This window comes from Eptesicus fuscus, chromosome 14, assembly GCF_027574615.1.
Source record: "Eptesicus fuscus isolate TK198812 chromosome 14, DD_ASM_mEF_20220401, whole genome shotgun sequence".
NCBI lineage: Eukaryota > Metazoa > Chordata > Mammalia > Chiroptera > Vespertilionidae > Eptesicus > Eptesicus fuscus.
In genome coordinates, this window is record NC_072486.1 from 3447515 (window position 1) to 3463020 (window position 15506).

The 15506-nt window shown below is 56.8% G+C and overlaps 1 protein-coding gene across 1 annotated transcript in view; it reads left to right on the forward strand.

Moving 5' to 3' along the window:
• The window catches only part of DOCK4 (dedicator of cytokinesis 4), a 209823-nt gene that overhangs the window by 138323 nt on the left and 55994 nt on the right, over positions 1–15506 (forward strand). Inside the window, exons 13-23 of the mRNA XM_054726251.1 lie at positions 944–1069; positions 4783–4907; positions 5634–5796; positions 7114–7220; positions 8469–8625; positions 9964–10061; positions 10167–10250; positions 10411–10511; positions 10598–10679; positions 12148–12318; positions 12896–13088. Of these exons, the coding sequence (XP_054582226.1) occupies positions 944–1069; positions 4783–4907; positions 5634–5796; positions 7114–7220; positions 8469–8625; positions 9964–10061; positions 10167–10250; positions 10411–10511; positions 10598–10679; positions 12148–12318; positions 12896–13088 (1407 nt within the window). The remainder of the gene's footprint in view (positions 1–943; positions 1070–4782; positions 4908–5633; positions 5797–7113; positions 7221–8468; positions 8626–9963; positions 10062–10166; positions 10251–10410; positions 10512–10597; positions 10680–12147; positions 12319–12895; positions 13089–15506) is intronic.

Here is a 15506-nt window from a genome sequence, read left to right on the forward strand (position 1 = left end):
TCCAGAGTTCATTCAACTCCCACAGCAGCTCGGACACCGGGGGCTGTTAGGTCCGTGCCCGGGAGGCCCGGGGCTGTGGCGATGTGGGCGTGGCCCCTGTCCGCTCCCGCCCCTCCGGTCGCCAGGTGCCTCTAAGTGGGATCTGGAGCCGGGAAAGGCGCCTCTCGGAGCCTCACGCTTTCCTGTAAAACCAATTTCCTGATGTCTGAACTGCTCTGTTGACACGCACACAGACCAACCGGGGGACGCTGCTTCTCTGGGAGCTGTCTAACCCTACAGTAGAAGGAGGGCGAGAGGGAGGGCCCGCCCAGCGCATGGAAATCCGTCTTCTCTCTTCATTGCAGCGCGACCGCCGCCACTCTTACGTCTGTGTGTGCAGATGGCGTGGTGGTACCCGAAGCCGTGATGGGGCGGGGTGACTGACAGGTGGAATGCGTGTTTCCTCCGGGCGCTGGGAACAGAAGCCGGGGCGAGGAGCCAGACCTCCCTTCTCCGGGTCCTCTACGGGTTTTCCGTCGCTATGAACCTCCTTCCACATGGGGACCCTCAGGGATTCAGGCTGGAAAGTCTGCCCTAGAAACCATCCCTAGGGATTCTGCTGATTTTGTCTAAATAGTGACCCTTTGTTTAAAATACTGGTACCTTCCCCGACCGGTGTGGCTCAGTGGTTGAGCGTCGTCGACCTATGAACCAGGAGGTCAGACGGGTTTGATTCCTGGTCAGGGCACATGCCCTGGTTTTAGGCTTGATCCCCAGCAGGGGGCATGCAGGAGGCAGTCGATCGATGATCCTCATCATTGATGTTTCTCTCTCCCTCTCCCTCTCCCTTCCCTCTCTGACATCAATAAAAACCAGTAAGTGGAACCTGGTGCCCTGCTTTGGGCTTGGGAAGCACGGGGGTGTCTGGCCTCGGCCTGTGACCCTGCGCCCTCGTCTGTTTCAGGCTTGGCTGTGTCCCTGCAGCTGCTGCACGGAGACCTCGAGCAGATCCGCAGGGAGTACCCGTCGGTGTTTTCTCACGGCGTGTCCATCACCAGGAAGCTGGGCTTCTCCAACATCATCATGCCGGGTAAGTGGCTCGAGCGGCTCCACGTGACGCATGGACGGATTGCGTCTGTGTTTGACCCTTGAGTCAGTTTTCTGATTTTGAAGCGTTCAGGTGGCGATGCTGAAGGAGGAGAGGAGGCACGGCAAGTGACTTGTAGGCAGGTTCTGCGACTAGGCAAAAGGACGCATAACGAAGCCAGTTTTACCGCAGGCGAACTGATGGATAGAAACAGTTCAGTTTCTGCGGCATCTCATCAGTTTTAGAACGAAAGGACGTGACTCAGGGACCTGCTGTGCGTGATAAGAAGCAATTGTGTTTTAAAAGTACCTACACTTGGATTATGTGAGGATGGGTGGCTGGGGAGGCGTGGCCGCGTGTCTTCATGACTGTGATCAGAGGGAACGTGGAGGTCGTGTCCAGAAAATGTTCCCCTCGGGTGGGAAGTGTCGGTGAGGTTGCTGAGAGGAAGCCCTGTAGGTTTAGAGAAGTTACTGAGCAACATTTAGCCTTTCTTGGAGGATTTTGTCACCAGACATACGTGTGTGTGTGTGTGTGTGTGTAGCCAAAACACACTCCAAAAAGTGTTTCTCGGTGGAGGAGATGGGGAGAAGGGGGTTCGTCCTCTTTTTAGGGGGTGGTCACATTGTAAGGTCTCAAAAATGTCAAATCGCTATATTATGCACCTGAAATGAATATAACCCATATAATATTGTATACCGGCTACACTTAAATTATTTTTAAAATGAGGAAGGAAAGGAGATTCACACTCTTTTTTTATAAAATACTAGAGGCCTGGTGCACGAAATTCATGCCCTCGGGGGGTGGGGGGGGTGTCTCTCAGCCCAGCCCGCACCCTCTCGCAGTCTGGGAGCTCTCGGGGATGTCTGACTGATGGCTTAGGCCCGCTCCTTGCTCAGTCACAATTGGCCGGACTCCAGCAGCTAGCTAACCTACTGATTGGAGCATCTGCCCCCTGGTAGTCAGTGCATGTCATAGTGAGTGGTTGAGCGGTTAGCATATCATTAGTATATTACACTTCGATTAGTTGAACAGACACTGGAAACTTAGCATATTAGGCTTTCATTATATAGGATACTTTTATTGATTTCAGAGAGGAAGGGAGAGGGAGAGATAGAAGCATCAATGATGAGAGAGAATCGTTGATCGGCTACTTCCTGCACGCCCCCTACTGGGGATCGAGCCCGCAACCCGGGAATGTGCCCTTGACCAGAATTGAACCCGGGACCCTTCAGTCCGCAAGCCGATGCTTTGTCCACTGAGCCACACCAGCCAGGGCGAGATTCACACTCTTAAAGCAGATGCCAAGTGGTAGTATTTTCTCAGAACTCCACAGCCCCTCCACCACCAAGAAAAAGGTGGAAGAGGCTGCAAGCCCACGGGGTTTGTAGAAAGCAGTTCGTCTCAGTCACAGTCGAAACCACATGTCACAGCGTGAGGGGCAGTTGCTCTGAGAGGTCGCTGTGAGCAGGGCCCTGACCTGGAGCCGAGACCGACCGCACTGTGCGCCGCGTCCTGTGGCCTCCCGGTGGGACTCGCCCCCGGAGGCCGGGAGAATAGCCGGAGCCTCTGACCTGGCCCTGCGCCGGGCCAGCCCCGCACCCCGTGCCTGTGGCCGAAAAACGCTGTGTCCGGAGCGGGTAACTTGGTGGCGGGTAATTCCGCTACCTTTTCCTTCTGGGCTACAAAGACCTGGTATTTCCTCTTTAACACAAAGGAAATATGTCATCCCCCTGGGAAGCAACTGGATGGGCAGATCTGATATAAAAAACACATTTACCGGAAAATGCAGCCAGCTGCGGGTCAGGGCAGGATCGTGAGCGGCGGAAAAATGTGAAGCCACGTGACACTCTAGCCTGAGTCACTGTCTGGGACGTGCCTGCTCAGGCGTGTGGGTCCGGCTCTGATGATGGACAGGAACTTTCTGGGGAGTCAGGCTCACCCCCGTCCCTCCCCACACTGATTATACCGGCGGGGTTCCCGCTGTCCCGGGTCTGACCTCCCAAGTCTGCAGTGCCCACGTGTGAGGGGTTGTTTCTTTGTTTGTGTATTAATTCCACCCGAGGATATTTTTCCATTGGTTGTTAGAGAGAGTGGAGGGGAGGGAGAGGGAGGAGAGAGAGAGAGAGAGAGAGAGAGAAAAGAGAGAGAGAGAGAAGCATTGATGTGAGGGAGACACATCGATTGGCTGCCTCCTGCATGCCCCCGCCCCCCACTGGGGATCGAGCCCACAACCCAGACATATGCCCTTGACCAGAATCGAACCCAGGACCCTTCAGTCTGCAGGCCGACCCTCTATTCACTGAGCCAAACCAGCTAGGGCAGTATTCATTTTTTTATAGTGAAATTGGTCAAAGAAATAGCAGTAAAAATGGTGGATGGGTGTAGTGATTAATATACATGGTAATTAAAAGAACTGGGTTGCAAAAATCTCACAAACTTGTAAAATTTACGAAACTTGTAAAAACAATGGAGTTGATTAAAAACAGAAGCCTTTCGAAGGATTCTAATGTAATTTTAAAAAATATATTTTGTTGATTTTTTTACAGAGAGGAAGGGAGAGGGATAGAGAGCTAGAAACATCAATGAGAGAGAAACATGGATCAGCTGCCTCCTGCACGCCCCCTACTGGGGATGTGCCCGCAACCAAGGTATATGCCCTTGGCCGGAATCGAACCTGGGACCCCTCAGTACACAGGCTGACGCTCTACCCACTGAGCCACACCGGCCAGGGCTCTCATGTGATTTTAAAAGTGCTGAATGAATGCAGGTTGCTTTTCTTCTGGAATTCCCAGCTCATCGCCTCCCCACGCTGGTCTGTGTGAGAGCACCGCACGCCTGCGAGACAGAGCCCCGTACCCACCACCCCACTTCAGCCTTCCTGAGGAAATACGGCCATTTGTGACAGCACGGATGAGTCTTGAGAGTATTATGCCAGCTGAAATACGTCAGGTTTCACTTATGTATAGGATATAACTCGAAAAGCAACAGGCTAACTCACAGACGCAACAGAGTGGTGTTTATCAGGGGGGTCGGGGGTAGAGAGGGTGAGGTAAAGGGGGCAAATATACGGTGACGGCCCTATCCAGGGCGCTCAGTGGTTAGAGCGCAGGCCCACAGACGGAAGGGCCTGGGGTTTGACCCTGGTCAAGGGCACGTACCTGGGTTGCAAGTTCAATCCCCAGTCCAGGTCGGAGCGTGTGTGGAAGGCAATCCATCAGTGAGTCTCTCTCGCATCGATGTTTCTCTCCCTTCCGTTCTCTCTCAAACTCAGTGGAGAAAATATCCTCCGTTGAGGGTTAACAAACCAACAAAATCCGTATATGGTGACCGCAGGAGACGGCCTTCCGGTGATGCGCGATGAGCACAGGTTACAGCACACGCGTGTGTTATAAAGTGTCAGACGGGCCTCTTGTCATTTTGTCGCCGCACCTCACAGATGACGCGAGGGAAATACTGGGGAATGGGGACATCGGACAACGCCTTCCTCCTCCACCCCAGGGGCCCCTCCTGGACGCACACGCTCGTTGCTGTGCACGCGGCCTGTGGAGGCGGCCTGCCGGGGCGTGGGAGGGGGGGCGCCCGTTCTTTCCTAAGAGAATAAGCAGAACATGTGCGTGGGGAGCCCTGCCCGTCATGGACGGGAGCTCCTCCGGAGCCCTTCATGACCCTTCCGAGCAGGTGTGAGACGGCTTTCCTCCCCCCCCCCCCCCCAGGGGAGATGAGGAACGACCTATACATCACGGTGGAGCGGGGCGAGTTCGAGAAAGGCGGCAAGAGCGTGGCCAGGAACGTGGAGGTGACCATGTTCGTGGTGGAGAGCGGCGGCCAGACCCTGAAGGTGAGCTGGGGTTTGGGGCGGGACAGCTCCGTGTCATTGCCTCGGACTCCTCGGGAGCGAGATCAGTTCGTTTCTGACTCACGGTCTTTTCAATCTTCCTTCTCTTCTCTGCCCCTGGGGAGTTTTTAAATCATTAAAGGCCGTTCAGAAAGGAACGTGGAAAGGCCAAAGGGCTTTTACAGTTTAATTGTTTAGTTAACCGTGCCTGCCATTTCCTCCTAGCCGTCGTTCTGTAAGTCCGGCATTTTAAAGCCATTTCGTATTTGCCCCTTCACCTGCCATAGTTTCGGAGACAAATGCTTCCTTTTGGCCATTGGTAAACACAAAACCCTCACACCTCTCTCCTGTGTGTGTTCATTTTGACCGAAGGAAGGCGTGGAGCCTGGGGTGTGAGTAGGGGGGAGATGGCCCGGGTTCCTCTGTGGAAGGGGTTCTGTGTGAGCCCAGGGCCCCTGAGCGGCCCAGGGAGTGGGGGGCGAGCTCTCTGCCGTGGACTCGACCTTCACACTGGCCGTGCCCTTGCCCGCCTCGCCCACGTCACCGAGACCCACCCGTGCCCGGGGCCCTGGGAGACCAGCCTCGCAGCCTCGGCGTGAAGCCAGCGCACAGGAGCCCAGCCCGTGACCCGAGTGTGTGTGGGGAGCGGGCAGGTCCCACGAGGCCATCGCCCGGCTGCCTTCACCCCAGTCTCCACGGAGCTGCCTGTAACGCCCTGTTCTCCGCCAGGACTTCATCTCCTTCGGCTCCGGGGAGCCCCCGGCCAGCGAGTACCACTCCTTCGTGCTGTACCACAACAACAGCCCGCGCTGGGCCGAGCTGCTGAAGCTCCCCATCCCCGTGGACAAGTTCAGGGGCGCGCACGTCCGCTTTGAGTTCCGGCATTGCTCCAGTGAGTCCCTGCCTCGGCTCGGTTGTGTCGGGTGTCGTGGGGAGGAGTGGGTGAGGGCGCCCGGAGGGCAGTGTCTGATGGCTGCCGTGGGGTCGATCCTCCCACTGTGGCCGCTTCAAGCTGCCAATGGGATGTCACCGACTTGTCCTTGGGGGACGGGGTGCTCCATGGGCCTCATGCTCCTGGTCCTCGTGCCCCGTGGGCCTCGTCCTCTGTGGTCCTCGTCCTCTGTGGGCCTCGTGCTCCGTGGGCCTCGTGCCCCGTGGGCCTTGGCCTTGTCCTCTGTGGGCCTTGTCCTCTGTGGGCCTCGTGCCCCGTGGTCCTTGTCCTCTGTGGGCCTCGTGCCCCGTGGTCCTTGTCCTCAGCCGTTGTGATGCTCAGTGAGGCACCTGAGAACCCCTGGCCCTCCTCCCAGCTTCCAGACCTGCCCGCAGCAAGCCCTGCCGCTGTCACCGCCTTCCCGTGGCTTCCAGCGTGGCTGACAGGTCCCCAGGAGGCGGCAACCCGGGCCTGTGCCCTGACCGGGAATCCAACTGTGACCTCCTAGTTCAGAGGTTGATGCTCAACCACCGAGCCACGCCGGCCGGGCTAGAGACCCCTTTCCATGAGGAGCAAGTGAAACACTGCGTTTCACACGCTTTAGCTCATGCGTGCAGTCACGTGTGTTTCTTGAGGACCTCCTACGGTCCTGGCACTCACTCTTGGAGACACCAAGCTTAGAGTAAAACAAAACAGAGAAGAAACCTGCCCTCCGTGGAGCCTACATCCCCAAGTGGGGGGTGGGATGTGATAAGAAAGGGGCAAGCCCTAACCGGTTTGGCTCAGTGGACAGAGCGTCAGTCTGCGGACTGAAGGGTCCCAGGTTCGATTCCGGTCAAGGGCATATACCTTGGTTGCGGGCACATACCCAGTAGGGGGTGAGCAGGAGGCAGCTGATCGATGTTTCTCTCTCATCGATGTTTCTAACTCTGTCCCTCTCTCTTCCTCTCTGTAAGAAATCAATAAAATATATTTTAAAAAATCCTTTAAATTAAAAAACAAAAAGAAAGGGGCGATACACAAATTAAAAAAGAATACCTGTCACTTCAGGTAATGAGCCCCAGGAAGCAAGTTCGTCAAGGAGTGGAAATCGCTGCCGAAGGGGCAGGAACGGGGGTGGAGGGGCCGCTGCAGACAGAGCTCCATTGATGCCAAGGGCGCGGCCGAGTGCGGGCTAGATACCTTGGTCCGCGCCTTCTCCGCGCCGGGGTCTCCGCCCCGGGGTCAGCAGGTGCTTGCCTGAGCCGGTGAGCCGTCGCCATCTCTGTTTCCCCACAGCGAAGGAGAAAGGCGAGAAGAAGCTGTTCGGGTTCTCTTTCATCCCCCTGATGCAGGAGGACGGCAGGACGCTCCCAGACGGCACGCACGAGCTCATCGTGCACAAGGTAAGGCGAGCGGGGGCTGGCGGGACAGGCCCCCGTGTCCTCCAGGAGGCCGGGGTCCACATGGAACCACCGATGGTTTAGGGTGGAACTGGGTGGAACTGGGGTCACACAACCGTCTGTCAACTCCAGGCAGTGTCGTTCCTGTGAGCTTCACGATGAGCTGGCTCAGCCCCGCTGCTGTGGCTCAGTGGTTGCACCAAGAGGTCACCGATGTGATTCCCGCTCAGGGTGCATGCCCAGGTTGCAGGTTCGACCCCCAGTAGGGGGCATGCAGGAGGCAGCTGATCCATGGTTCTCTCTCATAGATGTTTCTGTCTCTCTCTCCCTGTCCCTTCCTCTCTGAAATCAATAAAAACATGTAAAAAAAAAAAACCCCAGCATCCCGGTGCTGTGTGAGTTAAGAGCGTGCCGAAAGCCTCCGGGAAGGCGGAAGGACAGGCTGGGAGACAGATGGGCAGCGTCTGGGGGAGGCGCGCGCCGTGGAGGGGGTGTTGCCCTCGGCACGCCCACGTGGGTGCGACGGCAGCCCGTCCCCGTCCCCCGCGCCCAGGGCCCGCTCCTCGCGCAGGAGGAGGATGTGGGCGGCTCCACGGCATCCCGGATGTCCATTTCCTCTGCCACGTTCCCGCCGGGTTTACACGAAATGACGACGCTTGCCTAAAGGGAGAGTTACGTGAGGAACGTGAAACGGCCTGTTTTTAGATCTGCAGTTCTTATGTTTGTTAGCGGCGTTTTCTGGGAGGGAGGGAGCCCCCTCAGGTGTGGGACTGTCAGATTCCCCCGAAATACCGTCCCCTCCTGTCGCCGTTCTCTAAGGACGGAGTTGTTTAAAGCTGCCTCGGGTGAGCTGCTGAAAGAACTGGAGCCTTTCCCCACAATTCGGTGCTGGCCCATCAGATGGCTTGAGCACCTGCAAGGCTCCGGCACACGCACAGCTCCCTCTGCTCCGCTTCTCATGACCACAGCCGGGGCTTAGAGACGGGCAGGGAAGTCCCACGGGGTAAGGAACGTGGACAGCCCCTCGTGGGGGAAGTGACAGAGCTGGGGTTCCACCCCAGTCGGTCCCGGCCCGAACCCGAGCCTCGTTCCTTTTACACACCTCTGCTGCATGTCACTGCAAAGCCAGAACCTCTTCGTGATTCTGTTTGGAGTGTCTCTGGGTCATACACACCAGACCCGGAAACGGTGCTCGGTAATTCTCAGGAGGCCCCCCCTCATCCCCCCCCCTTTATTTCTGTTTTCGAACAGTGCGAGGAAAACACGAACCTTCAGGACCCGACCCGCTACCTCAAGCTCCCCTTCTCCAAGGGCCTGCTCCTGGGGACTAGCAACCCCGCCGCCAAGACCACGAAGGAGTCTTTTTGGATCACGTCGTTCCTCTGCTCCACGAAGCTCACCCAGAACGGTAGCGTCCCGCCTCTCGGGGCGAAGGGCTGCGTACGGGCGGGGGTTTGGTGGGCACCGTCGGTCACCCGCCTGCAGTTCCGGTGCCGGAGGAGAGCTCCACCCCCCTGTGGGGGACGCCCAGTGAAACGGAGACCGTCCTGACCCAGGGCCTGTACGATGCATGTCATGCGAGGGCCTCAGAATGACCCAGTATTGGAGCCCACGTACACGGCTCTCCCATCAACCCTCAGAACCACCTGCTTGAGAAAAAGAGAGTGAGCCCGAGCAGCGTGGCTCAGTGGTTGAGCATTGACCTATGAACCAGGAGGTCACGGTTCTATTCCGGGTCAGGGCACATGCGTGGGGCAGCCCAGCATTGATTCTGTCTCCTGTTTCTATCTCTCCCTCTCCCTTCCTCTCTGAAATCAATAAACATATATTTTGAAAAAATGAGAGAGAATAAAATGAGAGAGAGAGCATGCCGCCGCCTTCCTCCCTCTGGTTGGCTGGCTCCATAAACTCGGCCGCTGCAGCTGTGGGGCAAAGCTGGTTTGTGTTCATCAGGCGGACACGGCTTTGGGTCCAGGTTCCTGTCTGTGGCGGGGATGCTCAGGAAGTGATGATTAACAAAGCAAGGTGATCTGCTGGGCGGACGGTCCTGAAAGCCACGTCTGTGATGCGGGGAGTAAACAAACACGCCTGGGCTCTTCCCCGCCGCCACGTAACGCGTGTGGCGCGCACCCCGAAGTCCGCGTGGACGAGTCCTGCCTCGTGTTGAGGAGAGTCACTCGCAGGAAGGCATCGCGCCTCGAAACGCAGTGCTCGGAGCTGCTGGTCTCTCTCGGAGGCGCCGAGCGGCGTCGGTGGCGGGAGACGATGCCTCCTCGTGGGCATCGGGCGCAACGTGCCCGGTCAACACGGACCCTTTGCAGACGCCTCTGTGTTCCGCGGGCCAATCTCTGTTTCTCTGCGCAGGGCCTGGGGGACGGGTCTCTCGGGCTTATCTCCGTTTCGGCTTCTCCCCTTCCAGCGTATTTCTGGAGATGTATGTTTTAAAACCAGCAGCACCCTTTATTTTGGGGAAACTCACGTTCAGAGATGCCACGTTGTCCCAGACTTAATCAGTCAGTGGGTCGTGATGGTCCCTAAATAAGGAGCTGTGTTGACGATCAAGCATTTCCCAAACCTGGAGCACGTTTGGGGGCCAGTCTCCCGCCCTGGAGGTTGTGGGTGCAGGGCTGAGCCGGCCTGGCTTGCTGCCTTGGGTTCTCAGCCCGGCGGGGCACAGCCAGCCAGCCAGCCACAGCCCGCGGACACATGCCCTCGGGTGAGACGTGAATTTCTGTTCTGTTCGAAGGCGACATGCTCGACCTTCTGAAGTGGAGGACACACCCCGACAAGATCCCAGGCTGCCTCTCGAAGTTAAAGGAGATCGACGGCTCCGAGATTGTCAAGGTACACGCGGCCCCTGTCCCTCTCGGGGCCCCCGGGACGGGGCCAGTCGGAGGGGAAGGGCAGCCCCCAATTGACGGGGGGATTTCCTTCTTCCCTGCCTCACAGTTTCTGCAAGACACCCTGGACACCCTGTTCGGGATTCTGGATGAAAATTCCCAGAAGTATGGGTCGAAAGTGTTCGATTCTCTGGTGAGTTTGCGTTCACTTTCATGACATCTTAACAGTGTCCCTCCCGACTCGCCTAAGGCTGTTTCGGAAAGGGACACTTAAGAGCATGAGAATTCGCTTAAAAAATCGCAAAACCACCCGGGCTTGCCTGCGGTTTCCTAAAGCTCGGTTTTCTTCTCAGGTTCACATCATAAATTTGCTGCAAGACAGCAAGTTCCATCACTTCAAGCCGGTGATGGACACGTACATCGAGAGCCACTTCGCCGGGGCCCTGGCGTACAGGTGAGCCCTCGCTCCTGGCGGCGTTCGCACCGCGTCCTGGGCGCTCTCCTAAGCAGGCCCTCCTGCCCGTTTCTCCCGCACTTTAGGGACCTCATCAAGGTGCTCAAGTGGTACGTGGACCGGATCACGGAGGCGGAGCGGCAGGAGCACATCCAGGAGGTGCTGAAGGTAACCCCAGAAGAGGCCTCTCGGGGCGCTGGGTGTGGCCATGCCTCGGGGAACAGGCCCCTCCATGCAGACAGGGGTGGGGGATGGCGCTCACTGCACCCCAAGGATCTGACTCGCACCACGGCCGCTGCGGAGCTGGGGACACTGGAAGGGACCCGCCAGGCTCGCCCACTGCACCCGCTCGGGATGAACCCTTCCTCCTCGGGGCGCCCGAACCCCCGGGGTGTGGGCTGGCAGGAGGGGGTTAGTGCGAGGACCGCAGGCGGGCGGTCAAGCGTGGCCGTTCCCGGCTCTTGCTTTTATCGTCCCCTGAGAGCGATTCCCTTGCATTTTCGGAGAGAATGGGTGGCTTAGCAGGGACCACGGGCGGGAAACAGGGTTACCGGGTCTCCTCCTTTAACGCTGCCCACCTCCCGGCGCCGCGTGCTCAGGTGGCGGGGAGATGCTGAGCCCTCACCTGCACACGTGTCCAAGAGAAGACAGCTTCTCAGCGGGATGGTCTGGGAACTACCCGGCCGTCTCCTGACGCCGGCCGTGGGGTGCCGCCCGTGTGATGTCTGTGGAGGAGAGTAGACAAGTAGACACTTAATAAAACAAGCATTTTGTTAATGATAAATGATCACGGGGTCTGCTTGGAGGAAGATACTCAGTGGCGAGAGTACACACTGGCAAAGCAAAATTACTTCGAAAACAGACTCTTTTTGTTAATTTAAAAATCTCTGAGGGTTAAAGCATTTTGGTTTTTGCCTCTGGAGAATTACATAGAATTTTTATATTTATGTATTTAAAATTTTTTAAAGTTGTTCAATGATAGTGGACGTTCAATAGTATACTAGTGTCAGGTGTAGGGCATGGTGGGCAGACATGTGTATAAGTCACAGAGCGACGCCCCGATGAGTCTAGGACCCCCTGACACTGGATGACAGTGTCACGTAGTTATGACAGTACTAACGACTCTGCTCCCTCTGCTGTGCTCACCTCCTGTGACTGTTCTGTAACTGCCAGCTTATACTTCTCACTCCCCTCCCTTGCCCCCGGCCCCCTCTGGCAGCCACCCAGAGAAATGTTAGATGATCTAGACCAGGGGTCCTCAAACTTTTTAAACAGGGGGCCAGTTCACTGTCCCTCAGACCGTGGGAGGGCCGGACTATAGTTTAAAAAAAAAACTATGAACAAATTCCTATGCACACTGCACACATCTTATTTTGAAGTAAAAACACAAAACGGCAAAAACACCCGCACGTGGCCCGCGGGCCGTGGTTTGAGGACGCCTGGCCTAGACATTGTCCCTCATTAGGCCCCGAGCAGAGGAGCTCTCTCCCACACGTAAATGCTGTTCGGAACCTCCCGGGTCCTTTGCGTTCAAGTCGGGGATCTGAAGTCTAGCTGCCCCGGCTCCCTGTCCGTCCCTGTGTGTCCGTGCGTTGCGCTCCCTGAGGGTCACCGTGTCGCCGTGTCGTCGCTGCAGGCCCAGGAGTACATCTTCAAGTACATCGTGCAGTCGCGCCGGCTGTTCTCGCTGGCCACGGGCGGGCAGCACGAGGAGGAGTTCCGCTGCTGCATCCGCGAGCTGCTCCTGTCCGTGCGCTTCTTCCTCTCGCAGGAGAGCAAAGGTGCCGGGCCGCTCTCTCAGTCCCAGGTGCGCCTCCTTTCGTTTTACATGTAGGCCCGGCCAGTGTGGCCCAGTGGATAGAGCATCGGCCTGCACACCGAAGGGTCCCGGGTTCGATTCTGGTCAAGGGCATGGACCTCGGTTGCAGGCTGCTCCTCGGCCCGGGCCCTGGTCCAGGCTCGTGCAGGAGGCAGCCAATCGATGTGTTTCTTTCACGTTGATGTTTCTCTCTGTCCTTCCCTCTCTCTGCCACTCTCTCTAAAAATCGATGGAAAAATACCCTGAGGTGAGGATTAACCAACCAAACAACCAAACAAACACACAAATACATTTTTATTGATTTCAGAGAGGAAATGAGAGGGAGAGGGAGATAGAAACATCAGTGATGAGAGAGCATCAGGGATCGGCTGCCTCCTGCACGTCCCACACTGGGGGTGGAGCCCGCAACCCGGGCATGTGCCCTGACCGGGAATCGAACCCTGACCTCCTGGTTCATAGGTCAATGTTCAACCCCTGAGCCATGGCGGCCGGGCCTCCCTGATGTTTCACAGCTCGTGGCCGAGGGCATGCCGGGAGTTGACCTGCGTTTGTCTCTCTCTCGAAGGCCGTGTTCCTGAGCTCCTTCCCCGCCGTGTACTCCGAGCTGCTGAAGCTCTTCGACATCCGGGAAGTGGCCAACCTGGTGCAGGACACGCTGGGCAGCCTGCCCACCCTCCTGCACGTGGACGAGACGCTGCAGGCGGTGAAGCTGCAGTGCATCGGCCAGACCGTGGAGAGCCAGCTCTACACCAACCCAGGTGGGCGTCCGCAGGGCAGCTCCCCACGCCCGCCTCGCCTCCGTGGCCGCAGGGCAGCGAAGCCGTTCAGGTGGGAGACTGCCGCCTCCTTCCCCGCAGCCCTGTGCCTCGGGTGGCGGGAGACGCCTGCTGGGGAGCCAGTACACGCGTGTGGCTGCTCACCCCTGTTTCCAGAAGGAAGGGGAGCCCTGCTGGTGAGGGACTGGGCACTCGTTGGGGGTAGGGTGCGCTTCCTTGTCCTGGGCTGCCTGTGTTGGTGCAGGCGCCGATGAGGGCACCCTCCCGCCGTGAGTGCTTGGTTCGCGCCCTCTGATTTGTATTAGGAAGAGCGTCACATACGCCTTTTCCCGTGAGACACCTCACTACCGGGCTGGGGACCCCGGACAGAGCTGCACCAACAGGCGCCTGTCTGTGGCCTTAAGGAGACGGCACTGCTGTGCGGCGTTGTGTTCGCTGAAGGCGGGCACTTGGCTAATGCCCTTCCCTGCTCACCTGGCGGGATGACCTTCCGTCCTTGGCTGCGTGACAGCTGTGATCAGGAGCCGATGCTGATCTGGCCTGGTGTCCCTGCATCCGCTGTCAGTGTTGCGAATCGCACTGATTGAGGGTTCGGCCTCAGCGTCTCAGGATGGACTCTGTTTAATCACAGGGAGACAGACATCAGACCGCACGGATGTTGGTGACATTTATGCGGATGTTTGCCTCTGTGTTGAGGAGGGGCAGCCGTCTGCGGTTCTTTAAATCTTGTGATGTCGTGGCCGCTGTGGGCCTCGGCGGTGCTTGCCTCCTTCAGCCAGTCCGTGGTGGTCCCTGTCCACTTGGTTTTCTGGGAGGATTCACACAGACTCGTTACGGTTTCGTCTATAAAATGCTTCATAGAATTCATAGAAGCCTCGTGGGCCTGGAATTTTCCTTGTAGGTTTCTAACAAGTTTAATTCCTTTGATCAGCATAGAGGTACTTAGGTTATCCATTTTCTCAAGAACGAGTCAAGTGGGATTATAACTTATGCAAATATAAGACGCACGGGTGTTTGTAAACCAAGAGTAATTCCTCCGAGTTGTTGCCCAAGGAGTTTACTCCCTGGATGAAGTGAGGGAGATGGGCCTGGAGCAGAGAATCAGATGCTGCTACATTGGGGGCGGGGCTCCCCACGACCGACAGGCCTCCCCATTCGACAGAGACCCAGCAGCCATGGGCGGGCCTGGCCTGACAGGTCACTGACAGGTGTGGGCTCGTGCTGCCCAGGAGGAGCTGGCAGGTTGCTCCACAGGGAGACTGACCCGCGAGAGAAGAGGTCTCAGCTTCTGAAGCGGGGGTTCCCCTCCGTGCCCCGCGGCAAAGCCTCGCCGCCCCCCACAAGCCGAGTGCTCGCTGGCGATGAGGAGTGACCGTGGAAGGTCGCCAGGTTCTGTGAAAATCAGAGGCCAAAGGGAGGAAACAGACAAACAAAAGAGAGCTTAAAAGAAAAAGATAGGGAGGAGCCCTGGCCGGTGTGGCTCAGTGGGTAGAGCGTCGGCCTGCGGACTGGAAGGTCCCGGATTCGGTTCCGGTCAGGGGCATGTACCTTGGTTGCGGGCACATCCCCAGTAGGAGGTGTGCAAGAGGCAGCTGAGTCGATGTTTCTCTCTCATCGATGTTTCTAACTCTCTATCCTCTCCCTTCCTCTCTGTAAAAAATCAATAAAATATATTTAAAAACAAAAACAAATTAAAAATAAAATAAAAAAGATAGAGAGGAAATAAAACAAAACATCAAGAAAATAGCCTCTGATTTCCCAGAGACACATGGTGCAGGCCTGAAACAAGGATGGGCGGTGTCGGAAGAGACGCACGGGTGTTTATAAACCAAGAGTAATTCCTCCGAATTGTTGCCCAAGGAGTTTACTCCCTGGATGAAGTGAGGGAGATGGGCCTGGAGCAGAGAATCAGATGCTGCTACATGTGGCTGCTCACGTTTGCCCAAGAAGCAAACGTGAGCGGCCACATCAGGGAAATGCAGCGTCTGGTCGGAAAATTACTCTGAATTTCCTGGTGGCAGCGACGGCCTAGAGCAAGTGGGCCCCTCGGAGCCCAGGGCCTGTGTCCCCGTCCAGCTTGCAGGCCCGTGACACTGGCCTGGGAAGGAAGAAGGGGCCCTTGGAGAGGAAATACATTGTAGCATAAACAGGAAAACTGAGTAGAAGGCTTGGGGGCTAAAGTAAGGAAATAGCCCAGAAAGTGGGACCAAAAAAATAAGATTTTAAAAAAAGTCAGAAAAAGTAGAAGATAGTTTAAGAGATTCAAAAAGAGGGATCTCTTACCCTTTGAGACAGCATGGAGGGACCTGGAGAGCTTTATGCTAAGCGAAATAAGCCAGTCAGAGGAAGACAAGTACCACATGATCTCACTCATATGTGGAATCTAATGAACAAAATAAA